This window comes from Phalacrocorax carbo, chromosome 2 (genome assembly GCF_963921805.1).
Source record: "Phalacrocorax carbo chromosome 2, bPhaCar2.1, whole genome shotgun sequence".
In the NCBI taxonomy this organism is placed as follows: Eukaryota; Metazoa; Chordata; class Aves; order Suliformes; family Phalacrocoracidae; genus Phalacrocorax; species Phalacrocorax carbo.
In genome coordinates, this window is record NC_087514.1 from 115,720,038 (window position 1) to 115,737,934 (window position 17,897).

General features: G+C 41.8%; 1 protein-coding gene across 5 annotated transcripts in view; it reads right to left on the reverse strand.

The window, feature by feature from the left end:
- The window catches only part of ELMO1 (engulfment and cell motility 1), a 314,254-nt gene that overhangs the window by 212,803 nt on the left and 83,554 nt on the right, over window positions 1–17,897 (reverse strand). For all 5 annotated transcript variants that reach the window (XM_064443946.1, XM_064443945.1, XM_064443950.1 and 2 more), the window contains one exon: window positions 14,609–14,778. In XM_064443946.1, the coding sequence (XP_064300016.1) occupies window positions 14,609–14,778 (170 nt within the window). The remainder of the gene's footprint in view (window positions 1–14,608; window positions 14,779–17,897) is intronic.

Consider the following 17,897-nt stretch of genomic DNA (forward strand, 5'->3'; position numbering starts at 1 on the left):
CTGGTAAAGAACACTCAAAATTAATTTCAAATATTTGTTCAGAATACTTGTGTTAACTTCTGTTAGGAAAAAAGCAGAAGAGAAAAGACAGTTGATAGAGGAAATATATCAGATTTCTCTAAAACCTGTTTCTCTTGACCATTAAAGCATGCCTAGACATCCTAAATTAGTTAAGTATTTGTGTAAAAGTAGTCTTTAGTACAAAACAATAAAAGGTTTACACATTAAGCATTTTCTATCTCCTTGCTATGACGTGTAGCCCATTGCCTGAAAAACTCTTATTTACTTCCAGTCTCCATCACTAATACTGACAGAGGTGTCAGCATGGCTGAAAGTTGTTGCGTAGTTAGGACAACCACAGACCAAAATCCTGACTTTCTGAAGTCAGGGGCAAATTTTCTGTTGACTTCAAAAGGAGGCAAAGAATTTGTCCTGGGTTTTTAACCACAGAGTTACATTTACTCAACAATTCAAAACAAATCTTGCACGAGCAAGTGCAGCAGTCTTATTCCAACAGAACAGGTAAGCTCAGTGGTAGTTCTTTTGCTCTTAAGATTCACATACCAACGGACATGCTTAAACCCAAGGTGCTGCATCAACCCACTTGAGAAAGACAATAACCTACTTCAGAATGTAACTTATTGATTCCAATTCTAAGAGGCCAAGTTACACACCCAACCTTCAAGCATGATGCTTTCCAAGCAGCTTCCAAAACATTTGGCTCCTAGCTGCAGGAAGAGGTTTAACATACCCCAAGAGGTTTTTTTATTTAGGCATTTCCTATCTTTCCCCCAAGATATACATTGTTGTGTCTCATTGGTGAACCAAAAGCTATGGTATCAGATTACTATATTCAGGAAACTGAAAGCCAAATATTGGGGGGTGGGGGTACAAATAAGTGCATTTGAAAGCTGTAGCCCACTAATCACAATTTGCAAGTCATCCTCCCGCTAATAACAGGCTTCAGAACTGCTGGTTATGCTACTAAGCAAGCTGAAGAAAGAGACTGCCAATTGTAAAAATGGCATCCAAGATAAATAGCTTATTTTTAAAACATCACTTACACAAAAAAAAAAAAATCCATCTCCTACTTAACCCCTTCTTGTGTCTCCTAAATCCATTTTACAGTTCTATTTCAGAGGGTTGGCTGCAGCTCCACACTGGTCAGTCTACTGTTCAAAAGGAGAATAAAGAGGTCCCTCCTTCATCCCTGTCCCCTTCTCCCCAGGTCTTCCCCTTTGCACTTGCTGCCATGCTGTTCAGCCCATAACAGCTCTAGACTCCAAGCTCTCCAATCTCTGATTCAGCTCTCTCCCAGATCTTGGCTAGATTTTATTTGTTTGGAGGTTTTTTTATTATTTTTTTCCTTTTAGTACAGCAGTAACTCCTCCCACCTTGCATTTCCCATTCTTTTTATGCATAAGTAACATTGTGCTTTCTTACAGAGACCACAACTCTATGTATAGACTCTGTTCAAGAAGGACCAGTCTCGGGGAGGGCAGCTTTTGGGCTGGCCTCTGTAACCATCAGGGGAGAAAACATAGAGTACATCACAGGAACAGCGGTTTGAAAACTTTCATTACAATCCACGAGCTGCAATATTCATGCCTGAAGATAACGATAGCACAGTTCACCATGTATCTAAGCACAGACTTGGCTACAGCCTACCACAAATTAGAAGAATGACAAGATTTTGTTCTTGGATTTCACAGGCTTGGTTCTTTTATGCTACAACAGCCATCTGTATACCCAGTAGTAATGAGCGAACAAAAAGTATCCTGATAATAAGACAGCCTTAGGAAGTTACCCTCAACATGCTGTTAGAAGCAGAAAAGTTAAAAGCATTTCCCACAGTAGGAGATCCCAACTTCAGCAGAATGTCGTTCCTGCACTTTCTGCAGAAGTGCTTCCTTGCTGAGGCAGACTCTGCTAAACCCTAACAAGGACAATGCCCACCACAAATGGATTTTGTCATCTCTCAAACGTGCGTGGCTCCAAGCAACTTTCTGCAGCACATGCCAGCAAAACTTCACAGCGTCTTTCTAAGCCCAGTTTTTAAAACAGCTGCTTTTCATCCAGGTGCTGACTTTGGCTAAGCAGCAAGTAAACTTGAAATCGGTGCTGTGTCTGTCTGACATCAGAGGGAAACAAGTGTGGTGTTTCCGATCTTGTAGCACTTCAAAGGGCAGACTCAGTTTTGCCAGGTATTTTTCACAACAGGCTATAACCAGGTGCATTTTCTCCATGACCGAGTGCAGCGATTAAAGAACAAACATCTGAATCCTAGCACAAAACATCAGGACAGCAACTCTCTTAATATTTACAGAACTCTAACCCATCTTGAGTTAACTGGCAATCAGTTAACTTGAGGTCAGAAACTGTGCAATGTAAAAGAAAATGTAAGTTTAGAATAATAAGGAGAAATAATTGAATCATACAGGACTTCTCTGGTGGAGCAATACAAAGACAGCACATTTTGACTTGACAGGAAAGATAACCATTGTATTAGACCAAACAATTTCTATTAATCTCTGTTGCGTTGGAAAGCGTGATATGAGCGGCAATCAACCTAGGACAACAAACATTGCAGCAACACAGTACAGAATGATTATAGACAGACTTCTGCTACTGAACAGGTGGAGCCTGTTACCTAAAGGAGTGCATGCTATTTTCATCCCATCATTGAACCAAAAACCTAATACAGAAGGACCTGGCATGAGCAGGAGTTCCTCTCAATCACCCACAGACCATACCAAAGTTACCACTGAAGGAGTAGCCAAGCTACCTCCTCCAGCAAATCAGCCTAGAAAGGAACAAGTACTGTCTCCCATCTCCATCAGCTTTCCTCTTTCTATATATATACCGCTGTTGTTTCTTCCGGAGGGCTGCCTCTGTGGTAGCAACCAGACAGTTCTGCAAAATGCTTCCTGGGTGAGTTACCACAGGTATGGTCAAAAATGCTGAAAGTCTGAGTAATCTAGACACTATAATTAGCTCGATACTTTTTTTTTTTTTTTTAAGAAACCATCCCTCAATGGCACTTGCACAGATGGCAATAAAACCATGGCCAAAACACAAACGTTATGAGGGTAAATTAACTAGCATTTGTGAAAGGTTCAGATGCTATAGTGGTGAAAGACAAAACAGCCATTTTTATACACAGAGAAATCTCAAAACAAATGCCAACATAATGCAAAATAAACATAAACGATAAGTTACTGGTTTAGATGTTTCGCTACCATAATATATACCCTGTTTGGCCTCAGAGGAACTTCGTGATATATTTCCAGCTGAATCCTAAGGCGCAGAGGTTCCCTTTGGACTTCCCCAAGCTATACAGATTTAATACTTGCTCAAATACTGCAAGTTACATCATGAGCAGCTTCCAGTGGAGACTAGCTTAGCAAGGACCTGACCAGATCAACTCCTACCTGTTCAGTGCAAAAATTGCTTGTACAAGGACCAAAGATACCTCAAATCTAAACCCCGAGCTTGCGTAATATGCAGTGCACAGTAAGGGCTTGTCTGCACCAGGGAGAACTACTGAAATGTTGTTCTGTTGGGGAAGCCAGTGCAGACCCACTGGAGTTAGCTATACCAAGAGCTAAAGCAGTCACACCACATCACCGCAACCAATGTTTCTGAGCCTGCACTGTTTAAAGACGTGCAGAGTAAGATAAAAAAAACAACAAAGACAAAAGCTTTTCATGCAGTATGGCTGTGGAGAGCGACATTATTAACAAAAGCAGAAGATGTTCACAAAAACTTCTGCCTGTACAGAAAAACTGACAGGATGATGGATGGGCCCCTCACTACAAGACAGACATTGAGGTGCTGGAGCATGTCCAAAGAGCAACAAAGCTGGTGAAGGGTCTAGAGAACAAGTGTTATGAGGAGCAGCTGAGGGAGCTGGGGTGGTTTATTCTGGAGAGGAGACCTTATCGCTCCTTTCAGGTAGTTGTAAAGAAATTGTAGCAAGGTGGGTGTTGGTCTCTTCTCCCAAGTAACAAGTGATGGGATGAGAGGAAATGGCCTCAAGTTGCATCATGGGAGTTGGGGGTTTTAAATTGGATATTAGGAAAAGTTTCTTTACTGAAAGGGTTACCAAGCACTGGAACAGGCTTGAATCACCATCCCTGGAGGTATTTAAAAAATGTGTAGACATGGTGCTTAGGGACATAGTTTAGTGGTGGACATGACAGCATTAGGTTTATGGTTGGACTCAATGGTTTTCAGGGTCTTTTCCAACCTAAATGACTTCATGATTCTGGAATGACCTGCTAACCACATTCAATCAGTATTTGGCTACTGCTTTTCTGGCAAACACAAGGATAGCCCACATTCTGGTTAACAGGCAGTGTTTAGAAATATGCAAGACAAATACAGAGGAGTACATATTCCTGCCTTCTGTCTGTATCAGGTGGGGCTATCATATATAAATGAAGTCTGGGATACACTCTGGCCAAAAGGTTGAAATAAATTATTTGGATGAAATCTGCAAAATTATTATTAAGTTAAGCAACAGACCTCCCACTCCTCACAGCCACCACAACATCTCACAGCCACCACCAGTCCGAAACACAAAAAAAAATCCTGAGAAGTTGGAGAAGTGGAGATTTTAAGCTCTTCCTATGTTTGCTGGTTCCTCAAATACTACCCTTCTGTCTGGAGTTAAAAAATCGGACATTATTTCTGTCCAGCTTGGTACTCTGAAGAACATTTGGAAATATAAATCCACTGCCGGAATTACTCTTTTTATCACATTTTACACAAGTGCTTGCCAAACAAAAACCATTAAAACTGTCTCCTCTTCCCTGATCCTGTCAACAAGGTGTTGATATCACCACTTGGCAGGGGTCATTTAAATGCTAATATTCTTAAGCACAGGCAAAGTAAGAAAAACAACCCTGGAGAAAAGCCATTTAGGATGGGGAGAGAGCAAGGATCAGCAACTCTCCCCTTCTCTCCAAAGTTGTGATCTTTGATGGTTCAATCTTCAGGTGAGGCTTTTATCCAAAACGTACAGTGTGCGCTATGTACATGACATTGATCAGCAAGATATAGTGCTTGTGTGTGTGTTGAGAGGGAGGGTGGAATCCAAGCCTGAAGACTGATAAGGAAACAAACCCAAAACAGAGCAAGCAAGAGAAAAATAAACCAACATAAAGAAAATCCACCCACAAAGAAAACCTACCCTGTTTTCTTCCTTTATGGGAACTGCACTGAAAGACTGGGCTGCAGCCCTTTATCATTCTCCTACTGTCACCATCTCCATAGTGGTATAACTGTACAACTTGATTTTATATACTATTTTGGATTTTTGCCTCACAGACAATAGTCACACTCTCCCGACATTACAGAAGCACTAAGAAATGAAGACCGCATAAAGCCCCTGTTGGACAAGAATTGATTTTGGCAGCAATGTCGGATTAAGTAATCTATGCTTCCAGGTGAAATTTCACAGGAATGGCTAAGCCTGTCTAACAGCCCATGCTGTCAAAACTACAAATTATTTTGCTTCCTCCATTGGCTGGCTTACTTTCTGCCAGATTAGCAAACTGAATTGGCTCACTGAGGAATCAAATGAGTATTGGAGCTGACCAAGAGAGAAAACAGGGACTATGCAGCCAGTAGCTAGGAAGAGTGGAAAATAATTACTTTATTTAGACCTACTAGCTTAGCATTGTTCATATTTTCCATTTACCCAGTGAGTTGTGCCTGCACAACTGTTTTCTGGGGGAACACTGTGAGCTCAGTCCGGGAACTGAACTGGGTTAAGGAATATTGTATTAAAAATAGCCTTTATTGTCACTTTTAATAATCTACAACAGTTTTCCAGTCCAGTTTACTATAAACAGTACTAGCATAACTCTTCAGATTAAGCAGGACGGGAACAAGTGGCTGTGAACAAGGGCTGCTTAAGTGTTTTGACAGCATTACTGAAATACTCATCAGACTGGGATGGAAAAAAAACCATTAGCAGGTATGTGAGCAAGTGTCCCAGAAAGCGTGTTAAAAGTTGGAGTAACTTGAAACCAATCTGTATTCAGTTTTCCACTGGGCTGGTATACAGCATTATCTCCGTAAGACAAAGCCAAGAGCTAGAATTCCACTGAATAATACAATTTGTCCTTAAAGCATGCACAACTGCCGTCTCAGAGACTTCCAGCTGTACAGCAGCCAACTCTGCAACTGCATGTATTCAACGGAAGACCGATCTTAAAGAAATAGCCTAAAACCACACAACTATACGTTTATTTATTTATTTAGAAGTTTGCATGAATCTGATCTAGCTGCCTTTATTATTTTGAATAGGAAGACAAAAATTTAACAATCACAATTTAGATAAAGTTTTTCTCTCCAAACTCTGCACTAAGCAATTACAACCCCATTAAAATTAAAACCAGGCTATCTGCAACTATGTCCGAGCAGCATCAACTGGCATGCTCCTGTGCCACAGCTGTACTGCAACGAAGCTGCTCAGCACAGCCACATTGATGAAGCAGACTTCTGAAGAACAATCTTCTCAACAGCAGCAGGAACAATTCTGGCTACTGTCAAGACAGCTAGGCTTAGCATAGTCTCTTTTTTTTTTTTAAGCAAAAACTGCATATTATTTCAGCCAAATGACAAGTGACAGACAGCATGACACTGCCAATAAAAAATACTGAAAATTCTGCATAGGCCTTCCTGTTTCTTTCCAGTCATGAGATGATTATTATTATTATTACTGGTAATGACAAAAATAAGTTTAGATTCCTTTTATTAACTCTTTGGTCTTTCAATTCAATACTTACGGCTTGTGATTTACATTCCCCTTTTCTTACTTTATAAGGGACTATGAGGAGCTTTTTTTCCTTTTAAGGAAGGGTGGGAGTCTGTTCCAGTCAGACTCTCCTGATATATCAAGGAAAAAAAAAAAACCAACACCAAAACCAAACACATCTTTACCAGTATTCTACTATATCAGAAAGACTATCTATACAGGCATGACTTTCTGAAATATTAGCTCTGGGCTAGACTACGGAACATAGCTCTGAATAAGCAAACTACATTATCTCTGACGGAGTAGCAAGAAGACATGATCGTTTCTTCCAGTTTGGTTCCTGAACATATTTTTCATCAGCCATCAGGAGGACATTTCATCAGGTACCCCACACAGGTGGTGAAGGAGCCAAAGAGGCAAGGTGTGATGTTGGACCTTATACTAACAAACAAAGAAGGTCTAGTTGAGGAGGTGAGGACTGTGGGTAGCCTTGGCTGCAGGCACCATGAGATGGTGGAGTTCAGGATCCTGCGTGGTAGAAGCAGGACAACAAGTAGGATTACAACCCTGGACTTCAGGAGAGCTAACTTTGGCCTCTTCAAAGACCTGCTTGGAGGAATCCCATGGGCTAGGGATCTAGAAGGTAGGGACGTCCAAGAGAGCTGGTTAATATTCAAGGACCCCTTCCTCTGAGCTCAAGATCGGTGCATCCCTAGGAGGAAGGAGTCAAGCAAAGGAGCCAGGAGACCCGCATGGATGAGCAAATAGCTTCTAGAAAAACTCAAATGGAAGAAAGTGGTTTACAGTATGTGGAAAAAGGGACTAGCCACTTGGGTGGAATATAGGAACTTTGTCAGGATATGCAGAGATGCAAAAAGGAAGGCCAAGGCCCACTTGGAACTAAATCTGGCAAGGGATGTCAAGGATAACAAGAAGGGCTTCTTCAAAAGCATCAGTAGTAAAAGAAAGACTGGGAAAACTGTGGGCCCACTGATGAATGAGGTGGGTGCCCTGGTGACACAGGATGCAGAGAAGGCAGTTACTGAGTGCCGCCTTTACTCTAGTCTTCACTGCTAAGGCTGGCCCTCAGGCATCTCAGCCCCCGGAGGAGAAAGAAAAAAAATCTGGAGAAAGGAACACTTCCCCTTGGTTGAGGAGGATTGGGTTAGAGATCACCTATGCAAACTGGATCCTCACAAATCCATGGGCACTGATGGGATGCACCCATGAGTGCTGAGGGAGGTGGCAGATGCTGTTGCTAAGCCACTCTCTATCGTCTTTGAAAGGTCATGAAAGACAGGAGAGGTGCCCGAGGACTGAAGGGTAGCCAGTGTCACTCCAGACTTCAAAAAAGGGCAAGAAGGAAGAGCTGGAAAACTATAGGCCAGTCAGCCTCACCTCCATCCCCGGAAAGGTGATGGAGCAGTTCATCCTGGAGATCATCTCCAGGCATGAGGAAGTAAAGAAGGTTATCAGAAGTAGTCAACATGGATTCACCAAGGGGAGATCATGCTTGACCAACCTGACAGCCTTCCATGATGGCATGACTGGCTGGGTAGATGAAGGGAGAGCAGTGGATGTTGTTTACCTCAACTTCAGCATGGCTTTCAACACTGTCTCCCATAACATCCTCGTAGGTAAGCTTAGGAAGTGTGGGTTGGATGAGTGGACAGTGAGGTGGACTGAGAACTGCTCAACAACAGAACTCAGACGGTTGTGATCAACAGCACAGAGTCTAGTCGGAGGCCTGTAACTAGAGGTGTTCCCCAGGGGTCTGTGCTGGGTTCGGATCTGTTCAATATATTCATCAATGACCTGGATGAACAGACATAGTGTACCCTCAGCAAGTTTGCTGATGATACAAAACTGTAAGAAGTGGCTGATACACCAGAAGGCTGTGCTGCCATTCAGTGAGACCTGAATGGGCTGGAGAGCTGGGCTGAGGGGAACCTCATGAAATTCAACAAAAGCAAGTGTAGGGTCCTGTACGCGGGGAGGAGCAACCCCATGCTCCAGTACAGGTTGGCAGTTGACCTGCTGGAAAGCAGCTCTGCTGAGAAGGACCTGGGAGTGCTGATGGACAGCAAGTTGACCACGAGACAGCAATGTGCCTTTATGGCCAAGAAGGCCAACAATATCCTGGGGCACATTAAAAGGACTGTGGCCAGCAGGTCGAGGGAGGTTATCCTCCCCCTCTACTCTGCCCTAGTGAGGCCACACTTGGAGTGCTGCGTCCAGTTCTGGGCTCCCCAGTTCAAGAAGGATAGGGAACTAGTGGAGAGAGTTCAGCAGAGAGCTATGAAGATGATCAGGGGACTGAAGCATCTCTCTTACGAGGCAAGAGAGAGAGAGACCTGGCTTTGTTTAGCCTGAAGAAGAGAAGACCAAGGGGGGATCTTCTCAATGCTTATAAATATCTAAAGGGTGGGTGTCAAGAGGACAGGGCCAGACTCTTTTCAGTGGTGCCCAAAGACAGCATAAGGGGCAATGGGCACAAGTTGGAACACAGGAAGTTCCACCTGAATATGAGGAAAAACTTCTTTCCTGTGAGGATGACAGAACAGTGGAACAGGCTGCCCAGAGAGGTTGTGGAGTCTCCTTCCCTGGACACATTCAAAACATGCCTGTATGTGGTCCTTTGCACCCTGCTCTTGATGTCCCTGCTCAAGCAAGGGGTTGGATGAGATGATCTCCAGAGGTCTCTTCCACCCCTACCATTCTGTGTTTACGGTAACTAGGACCTTCTAGCATTGCTCTCCTCCTGCCTCATTTTAGGGCCTTGCAGTCTTGTGGTGAGAGAGCAGAAGCAGCACAACCTTACACTTCCCTTTTACATTGTCAATACATTCAACCAGATGGACCATGTATCTGTGTGGTCGCCATATATGGAGGCATAACTCCCCTGAATTAGGCACAAACTGGGCTTCAGACAAAAAAAAAAAAAAAGCATTAGAAGTGCTATTGAAATCTCTCTCTGAAAAGACTCTGAAAAGGAAAATAACTGTGTGCACATGCACACCCCTCCTTTGGTGATACAGATGCACAGAGTCCAAAAAATTAATTGATATCATGGATAATTATAAAATTGAATCAAAATTTACTTGTTCTTCATGACCTAACTTGTCTTGCAGCCTCTGATATAATTTGTAGGTCACCTGAACCATAAAAATAAACATAAATATAGCTCTTCCCCCCCCCCCCCCCTTCCTTTTTTTTCTTCAATTAATAAGAGACTCATTGCATGCTCTGGAAGGAAGAGCGAGCCTGAAGGAAAAACAAAGATGAGCCGTCTCAATCAACAGGATCCTGATACATGTGGACAGTTTCTAAGACAAGTTCCATATCTGCTGATATAAACATGTTCATATTGACAAGACGCAGTTCACTACAGCCCCATGCACCCTACAATCTGTCTACCACCAACCCCTATGGCTTTGTCCCAGCACACTCCATTTCTACAGTTCATTTGCTCTAAGCTGCAGGCACTCAAGGAGATCTGGCCCAAATTATGGTAATTACATATAGTATTAAAACCACTTTTGAAAACATATGCAAAATAAAAAAAACCTCTCTAAATTCATTATTTTTCAAGCTATACTAAAACTGGAAAGGCTATTCTGTAATGCATTCTCATTTTCTTCAATATTCAGGAATATAACATATGGAATATTAACTAGAAAACACCGTTAGTTCTGTCAACTTTTTATATTACTACTTTTTTTCCATCACCAGCAAAATGAAGCAGAGGTAACTAGAAACCCAGGGATCTACATTCCTTTGCAATGTACTTTTACAGTCATCAGCTTCACTGAAATAATGAGTAAGTAGCACAATAAATAAAGCCAACTATAAATAAAGCATAGGCCTCCCCCTTGGTGAAAGTTATATAAAAAGCTGGAGTCTTGCTTTCCAGAGCCTGCCCACTAAAACTTAATTACACACTCAAATTATAACTTAAGAGCTGCTCCTAACCGGAGTTCCACGTGCAGAGAAAACCTCAGAGCAACCTTACACTGAGCATGACAGTACTTTTAATGAGCACTGTCTGCCCTTTTGGGGAAAACAGAGAATGAAGCTTGAATTAACAAAATTCATCGATTTCTAGCACAGCTGCACCACACCGTGAACAGAGGCACTACTCAGCCTGGGCTTACTGATCTAGGGCTGTCCTTAGCTGCATTAACCCATGGGCAGCTGGGAAAGCACACAGAGGGGCTCCTTGCAGAGCAGCAGCAGCCACCCCATGGGGTATGTCCCATCCCCGCTAACCACCACAGAGTCTTAGTGCCAGTCTCTGGGTTGCGGTACCAGAGCAGAGACAGCCACTCTCACGCTATTTCTAAACATGCCTGCTCTCCAGTTGTAAAGCAATGATGCACCTATACCAATATAGTGGTTTGTTGCCACAGAAAAGGGCCTTTTCTGCATCCACTCATGCCCGCTTCCTCTCTTGTTTCTGCAAATCTCAAACTGAGCAGGAAACAAACTCTGAAAAACAGATGTGGATACTTTTCAGCCACGTTAACAAGACGGATTGGCTTTGCGAAGAATCCAGACACCAGAACCAGCTCCAGGATGGAAGTAGGCCTGGGCTGGAGAGTAGAGGTTACCACACAAAGACCAGGAGAAGAGGGCAGGGAGTCGGCCATTTCTTAGCAGCCCTAAGCCATTAGGGTTCTTTCAGCTGTATGGTTGAGTCATAGCCTCATTGAAGCAAGGTTGGCTCAGCAACAGTAGCTCAAAGGTGGGCAGGAGCTCCACAGTAATATATTTACAAAATATATTGCCTTCTAAAACTGGGCCAAAGAAGTTTCTGCCCTTCCCTGAAACTTCTGGCTGCTCACTCCTCCTGTAACACTGCCCCGCTTTCTAATGCTAATATTATCTGGGTAGGTCCACCTACAGATACTGAAATGATTAAGAGGTAAAAATACCATTGGGGAAAAGAAAGTGGCAGGCATTGGCAGGGTAAAGGAGGGAAAAGAGCTCTTTGGTTTTAAGCATTTGGGTGACCTGGTCAGCAGCACAGCCCACAAAATCACAGTGCCGAGGGCACACAGCCGAGGGTGGGAGCTAATGGCAAGGAGGCCTTCAGTTTGCTTTGTTCAGCAAGCATCTTGCGAGACCCTCTAATTAACAGTATTGCAGAGGGTCCACGTGAAAACAGGAATAGAGAACGTAAGAGGGCAATTGACTGACTTGAGTTGCTTTTCCTTGAGAACCTAGGGCACTCAAACAGCTGGCTGCCCTTTTCCCACTCTCTCCTCCATGTATTACCTTTTTTTGCCTCCTACACATACCTTGTTCACTCACAGGCCATTTTAGGAAGCTGTTTGGTTGTAATAATAAAGTCAAAAACAAAAACAAACCAAAAAAAACAGTGCTTCTGTGGAAGAAGTTTGTTGGCTTAGTGTGCTGAAATAGCAATGAGTGACAGACCCTGAAGTGGGAGGACAGGATCAATAGCTTGAAGTCAGACAAGAAAGGAAAGCAGCAGCACCATGGCAGGCTTAGGCTGCTGAGTCTGATTATGTTAGGATTTGCTCCTTTCATTAAATCTCAAGTTCTGTTAAATATGCGCTTATCAGCCAGTGATGCACAGTATAAAAGCAGAAGGGAATGTACAGTGTAGCACAGATGTCCTTGTTTTACAACTCCCTTCACAAAGCCAGATGTGGAAAAACCTGACCAGCAGAACTCCTCAGAAGTTGAAGAACGTCTAGGCTGTTGAACACAGAAAAAGACTGCAGTGCATACTAAGAGTTCATCAACATGTGAAGCTGCTGGAAACTCTTACAGTCCAAGTCTTTGTTCAATGCCCGAACTAGACAGTGTTTCTCCCCACAGGCAGAAACACTGATAAATAGCTTAGACAGGTAGATCGATCAGTGCATCTTTGGTGATACATTACACCAGCTAAAAAGAAAATTCTGAAATCCCTCCAAAGGCAAGCCACTTAAAAGGCAATAGACCTTGCTTATATGTCCAGTCTGCAAGCCTGCTGTGTGGTTTGAAAACTTATACCCATAGCCAGGAATTACTACTAGGGTGTAATTTGCTAGGCAGTTCTTTCAACAGTGGTGCTGGCTTAAGTAGTTTCCCTCCCAGATAGTTATTTTTAATCCAGACCAGTCTGCTACAGCTTGGCCCACCCCACGGCTATAAAACAGTAGTACAGGCACATCTGAAGGGTGAGGAAGGCACTTGGTTTAGCCTTGATGCAGCTAAAAGAAATGCTTGTAAAAAATGTGAATGTTCCCTGTCTGTTTCAATAGAAAATAAAGCACTTTAGTTTAAATACCTTCCACAGTGGAATAAGTTAAACCATTTAACTTAAATAAATTCACAACTAAATAAACTACAAAGGCAGTGTTTTTTAATTTGCTTATGTTCTGATCTCCATAGGCACATATGAGCCTGCCCATTCAGTGTATTTTTTAATTAGTACAGTAACTGTGTGCATATGTTTACATCAACTTAAGCCTGTCTTTGGTTTTCAATTTAATTTGGTCCCTGAACAACAAATATTATACGAACATAAGACAAGTTGACAAATTTGATAACCAGGATTTTTTTTTTTTTTTTTAAAGTGGCATAATATGTGCCACAGATGACTTCACACACACAAAAAAAAAAAAACCAAAAAACCACACCATAATACCAAAACACTTAAGATGAAATCAGGAGCTATTGGAAATCCAGTATATAGCTAGAGTTAGGCAATAGGGATTCAAAGTTCAATAAACCATTGACCACATAACAGGCAGGGATCAGTAAGAGTGTACTTTTACATTTCCCAATCTAAGGACTACTGGATTCCAAAAAGTACTTAATTTTTCTGTGGCAAATCACCAGTATGTCCTGCGTGGGACCATCAGAGATAATTTGTGTTCCATTTTAAAGCCCACTTACTACTTTTGCTTTACCCTCTAACACTATTTACTTTCTTGAATCCAAGGGAACACAAGCATTCAGCGATTGACTTCAGAAGTCCAGTCCACAAGACTGAACATTCCCAACAAATGAGAAAGCTACTCTCAGAGCATTTTCTTTCTCTCAGGAAAGGGTGTGGGTATTGTTAATTTCTTCATGTGTAGTAGAGGTTGACACTGACTGCAAAGCACTAAAACTATTACTTGAAAGCAAAAGCCTACTTGAAATAGTAACTGTTAGAACACAATTTAGTAATGCAACAATGCAGTTGATGTTTTTCCTGTAGTACTCTCCACATTAAGCCAATAGACACTTAGGATCATAGTCCTGAATTTCACCAAATGTTCTGGCAAAGAATAAATGTATTTTCATAGGTCAGCTTTCCATTTCCTGTCAAAAAGCCATTGTTATTTGAAAAACTCCAGCCAGAATTAAAACAATAAAAATGGAAATATAGTAAGCTCTGCATTTTGCTCCACATGTTCTCAGTAACATGAAATTTAAAACAGTGTTTTCAGATGACATCTCTTGAATATCAGCCTTTAAATATACTATCAACGATTTATCTAAATTCTAATGAGCGGAGAAGAAACTAGGACCACAGTCTACCCAAAACTTTATGGCACAGAGGGTACTGGTGACTTCCTACTTTGCTGACCCCCCAGTCGTCACCAGCCCATCATTAGGAGAAATTAAAAAAAAAAAAAAATCTTCTAATTTATAATGGATACACTATCCTAGCAGCCCAGAACCCTTCATATGTTTTATTTTATATAGCAGCTCAGAACTCTTCAGATGTTTTATTATATATAAAATTGTAAGTTGTATACAGAAATACTTCAGGCACTCAGAGTGAGCACAAAAGCACCCCATACAGGAGGACCATCAGAGTTTAACCAGAATACTTACTCAGTACCGCTTTCAACCATTTGTGTCAGGAGGGAAATGCCATCTAGGTTTATAAATTCTTGGGCAAACGTAACATCCCGTGAGTAGTTGGCTAAGTCTTTCAGTGCTTCTAACTTTGCATCCATACTAGAAGACTGGATCCTTTCATGGAGCTGCTGTGCATTTTGAGCCTGAGAGAGAAACAAAACACACAAAACAAAAAAAAAAGCTTTTGTTACAATGGCAAGAATGAATAAAATGTTAGTGCAAGCAGGAACAACGGCCACATGTAGTATTAATGATACTTAACACTTGCATGCTCAGAAATTATTAAGTAGGTCACACAGAAATTACTTTTGTAAAGGTATACTCATGTATTAGTCCATTATTACCTATAATTATTTGGATTGTTGCAGAATCATAAGCTGGGCAATGGATAGATATCCCATTGTCTCAGGCAAAATATAAGCGTTACAAAAGATAGCCTTTGGCTTGAAGAGTTTGTGTGTCATATCAATAAAAGTAGAAATGAAAATAAAACAAATTGCATCAGACAATCTCAGTATAATAATGGCAGCACTTTTTTCCTGTCAACGCTTACTCAGTTTACACACTTCTCATGACCTTTAACAATGAAGACCATATACTGTCCTATTCAAGTTATATCAGCAGAAACCAACTTCAGGCCTTCTGCTCCTTCCTCCCTCTCTTCCTTTTGTTCACAATCAATTCAAAAACTCACATATTCTCTTACAAGAAGCATAGGAATAATTACTTCCCACATAATACTATGGTATTATCACTCATACATCTTTATGCAAGTTCGATATCCCCGTACATTAGGCTATTATGCCCATTAATTCTTCAAATACAGGATGAGACAATGAAATCTGAAATTAACACTGATGATAAAAAGCTGAAGGGATATTTAAATAATGCATATTAAATTGTGTCTCTCTTTAGCCGTACAAATACTTTAAAATACATCTCACGTTTTCAGTGTGATGCTTTCACTTACCTGAACACAATACCCAAAAGCTTCAGTTAATAGCTAGCTAGCCAATTCTTTTCTTAGAAAAATAATCCTCCTTGCTATGTAGATACTTGCAAAATTCAATTTCCTAAAATTCAGTCCTTACCAGCACCAAACAAAAGGTGAATGAGAAGCTACACGTCATTAGGAAACAAAATTAATGGTGAATTCTGCTGAGAGTTATTTTCTCTGAAATTATGCTTATTCCTTCTCAGCTGGAGAAGAAAAATAGAAGAAAAGGCTGGGCTGACAGACAATTCCTTTTCTGTTCAAGTAATGAATATACTCTTCACAGAGATGGTCATCTCTGCAGATCAAGATTTTGAGACAGCAGATGTTCTTAGTGCAAGTGAACATTTAAACAGTGAACACAGGAAAAACCACCACCATGATGTTACAGATACAGCTTCCTATCCATATATCTTTGATAGCTTCACAAACATTAACAAATTAAATGTCCCGATACCCTCCAATATCAGCAAGGTTTGTTACTTCTCATGCAGAACCCTAGCATCTAAAAGGTCTTTTTGCCATCCTAAGTTACCTACTCCAACAACAGGTTTGAGCTGTATTGGGGAAACAATGGCTTATGGTGTCTGTCTGTAATGGCAACGTCTGTCCGAATGGTACTAAAGGAATATTCTCTCAGACTTAATCAGCTGGTAGGCTAAATCCTCTGGCAAAGCCTATGGGAGAACTAAAAATAGATCCCACTAACTTCCAACTTCCAGGATAACCACAGAATACTTCCTCCAACCCTTTCCCTTTGCCAGAGTGGGAGAAGGATGTTTTGCTAAAGTACTCTTGTACCATCAGCTACAAAAATTCAGGGCAACCACTATTATTACCTGAACCAGAAGTTCAACAGCCAACTCTTACCTCACCAAACAACCTCCTTCATTGAGCTGTTTGTACTTTAGACTCCCCGCTATAACAACTCTGGAAGACTCAGAAATGCAAAGCATCCTCAAAACACCACTCCTTCTGTGTATTCTGATACACGCAATACCTGAATTCCCCGCCACATCAGGGAAGAAACACTTTGGAAAATCTTCAATCCACCATGGCAGCTGCATTTTCCTGACTTTGGAAATGGTTGCTCAAATTTAACCTTAAGCACATTAAGATCTGTGCACATGCTTTCTTCCACCTGCCATGGTCTGGGAAGTTACCAACCCCACTATCTGCCAACTGAAAGACACACTTCTTCCAGCTTTCCATAGGAAGTGGGTCCTCTGAAAGCTCCTGGAGTCAGTGATGAAAGGAAAGATGAACAAAACACCTGGTTCAGTGTGACTGAGCAGCTCTCCTGAGCTGCTCAACCAATAAGTCTGGGTGGGCAGAACCTGGGCAGCAGAGCTGTGGCCAGGCAGATGGGGACTATAATCATCTGTGTAGCACAGCAGCAATCAAGAAAACATGTAAGTAGAGGCAGTAGAACATCCTGCTCCAAACCCCTTCACATCACACCTACAACTGCTGTGTAAACAGTGCCTCACCTTCGTACACATTAACACCAGATTATTAATGGTCAAGTTCACCCTTCCTTTTGAGGAGAGATTCCTGCCCCCAGCATAAACATCTGGGGCTGGTGAACTGCTGCTGCCATCCCAGCTAGACTTCCATTACATACGAATCAATACCAAGCATGGAAAGAGCTAGCCCTACCTCTCACCAAAACTGAACACCAGTACAGGGATGTGCGTTAACAGCCCACCTATGCTGCAGAACAGCAGCATGAGCAGGACCAACCTATTGACAGAGATATGTTAATCCTGTTTCCCCTAAGGTCAGTGAGAGCTTTGAAATTCACCACACTAAAAACAAAATATAATCTTAGATCAAAGACAGCTCGGTCCCCTCTACAGAGCACAAAAATCTATAAAGCAACGTCTCACTGATACAAAAGTTGTTCAGCCCTGTTTTAAGCATATAAAAGAGAGCTTACTAACGTCATAGGCTTTATCTGACTGTGCCAATGCTAATGCCCCATCAGCAACGTTTCTACACAGCTGTACTTTTCTTACATTAAACAAGTTTTGCAAGACACTGCATCCAATACACCTTGCTCCTACTATTGGAAGAGAAAAGCACTGATAATGGCAGAGCAGATCTTGAATAAAGGGGTAAACAAATACTTGTCTCAGCAAGAGTGCTGGTACGTGTCTCACTGGAAAGATGGCCAAAAGTAATGTTGGCTGCTGTCATCACAAGTGCCTGATGGGTGAAAATATTGCTTCAGTGAATACCATGCAATTCTCACAAGTCTCCTAGTTC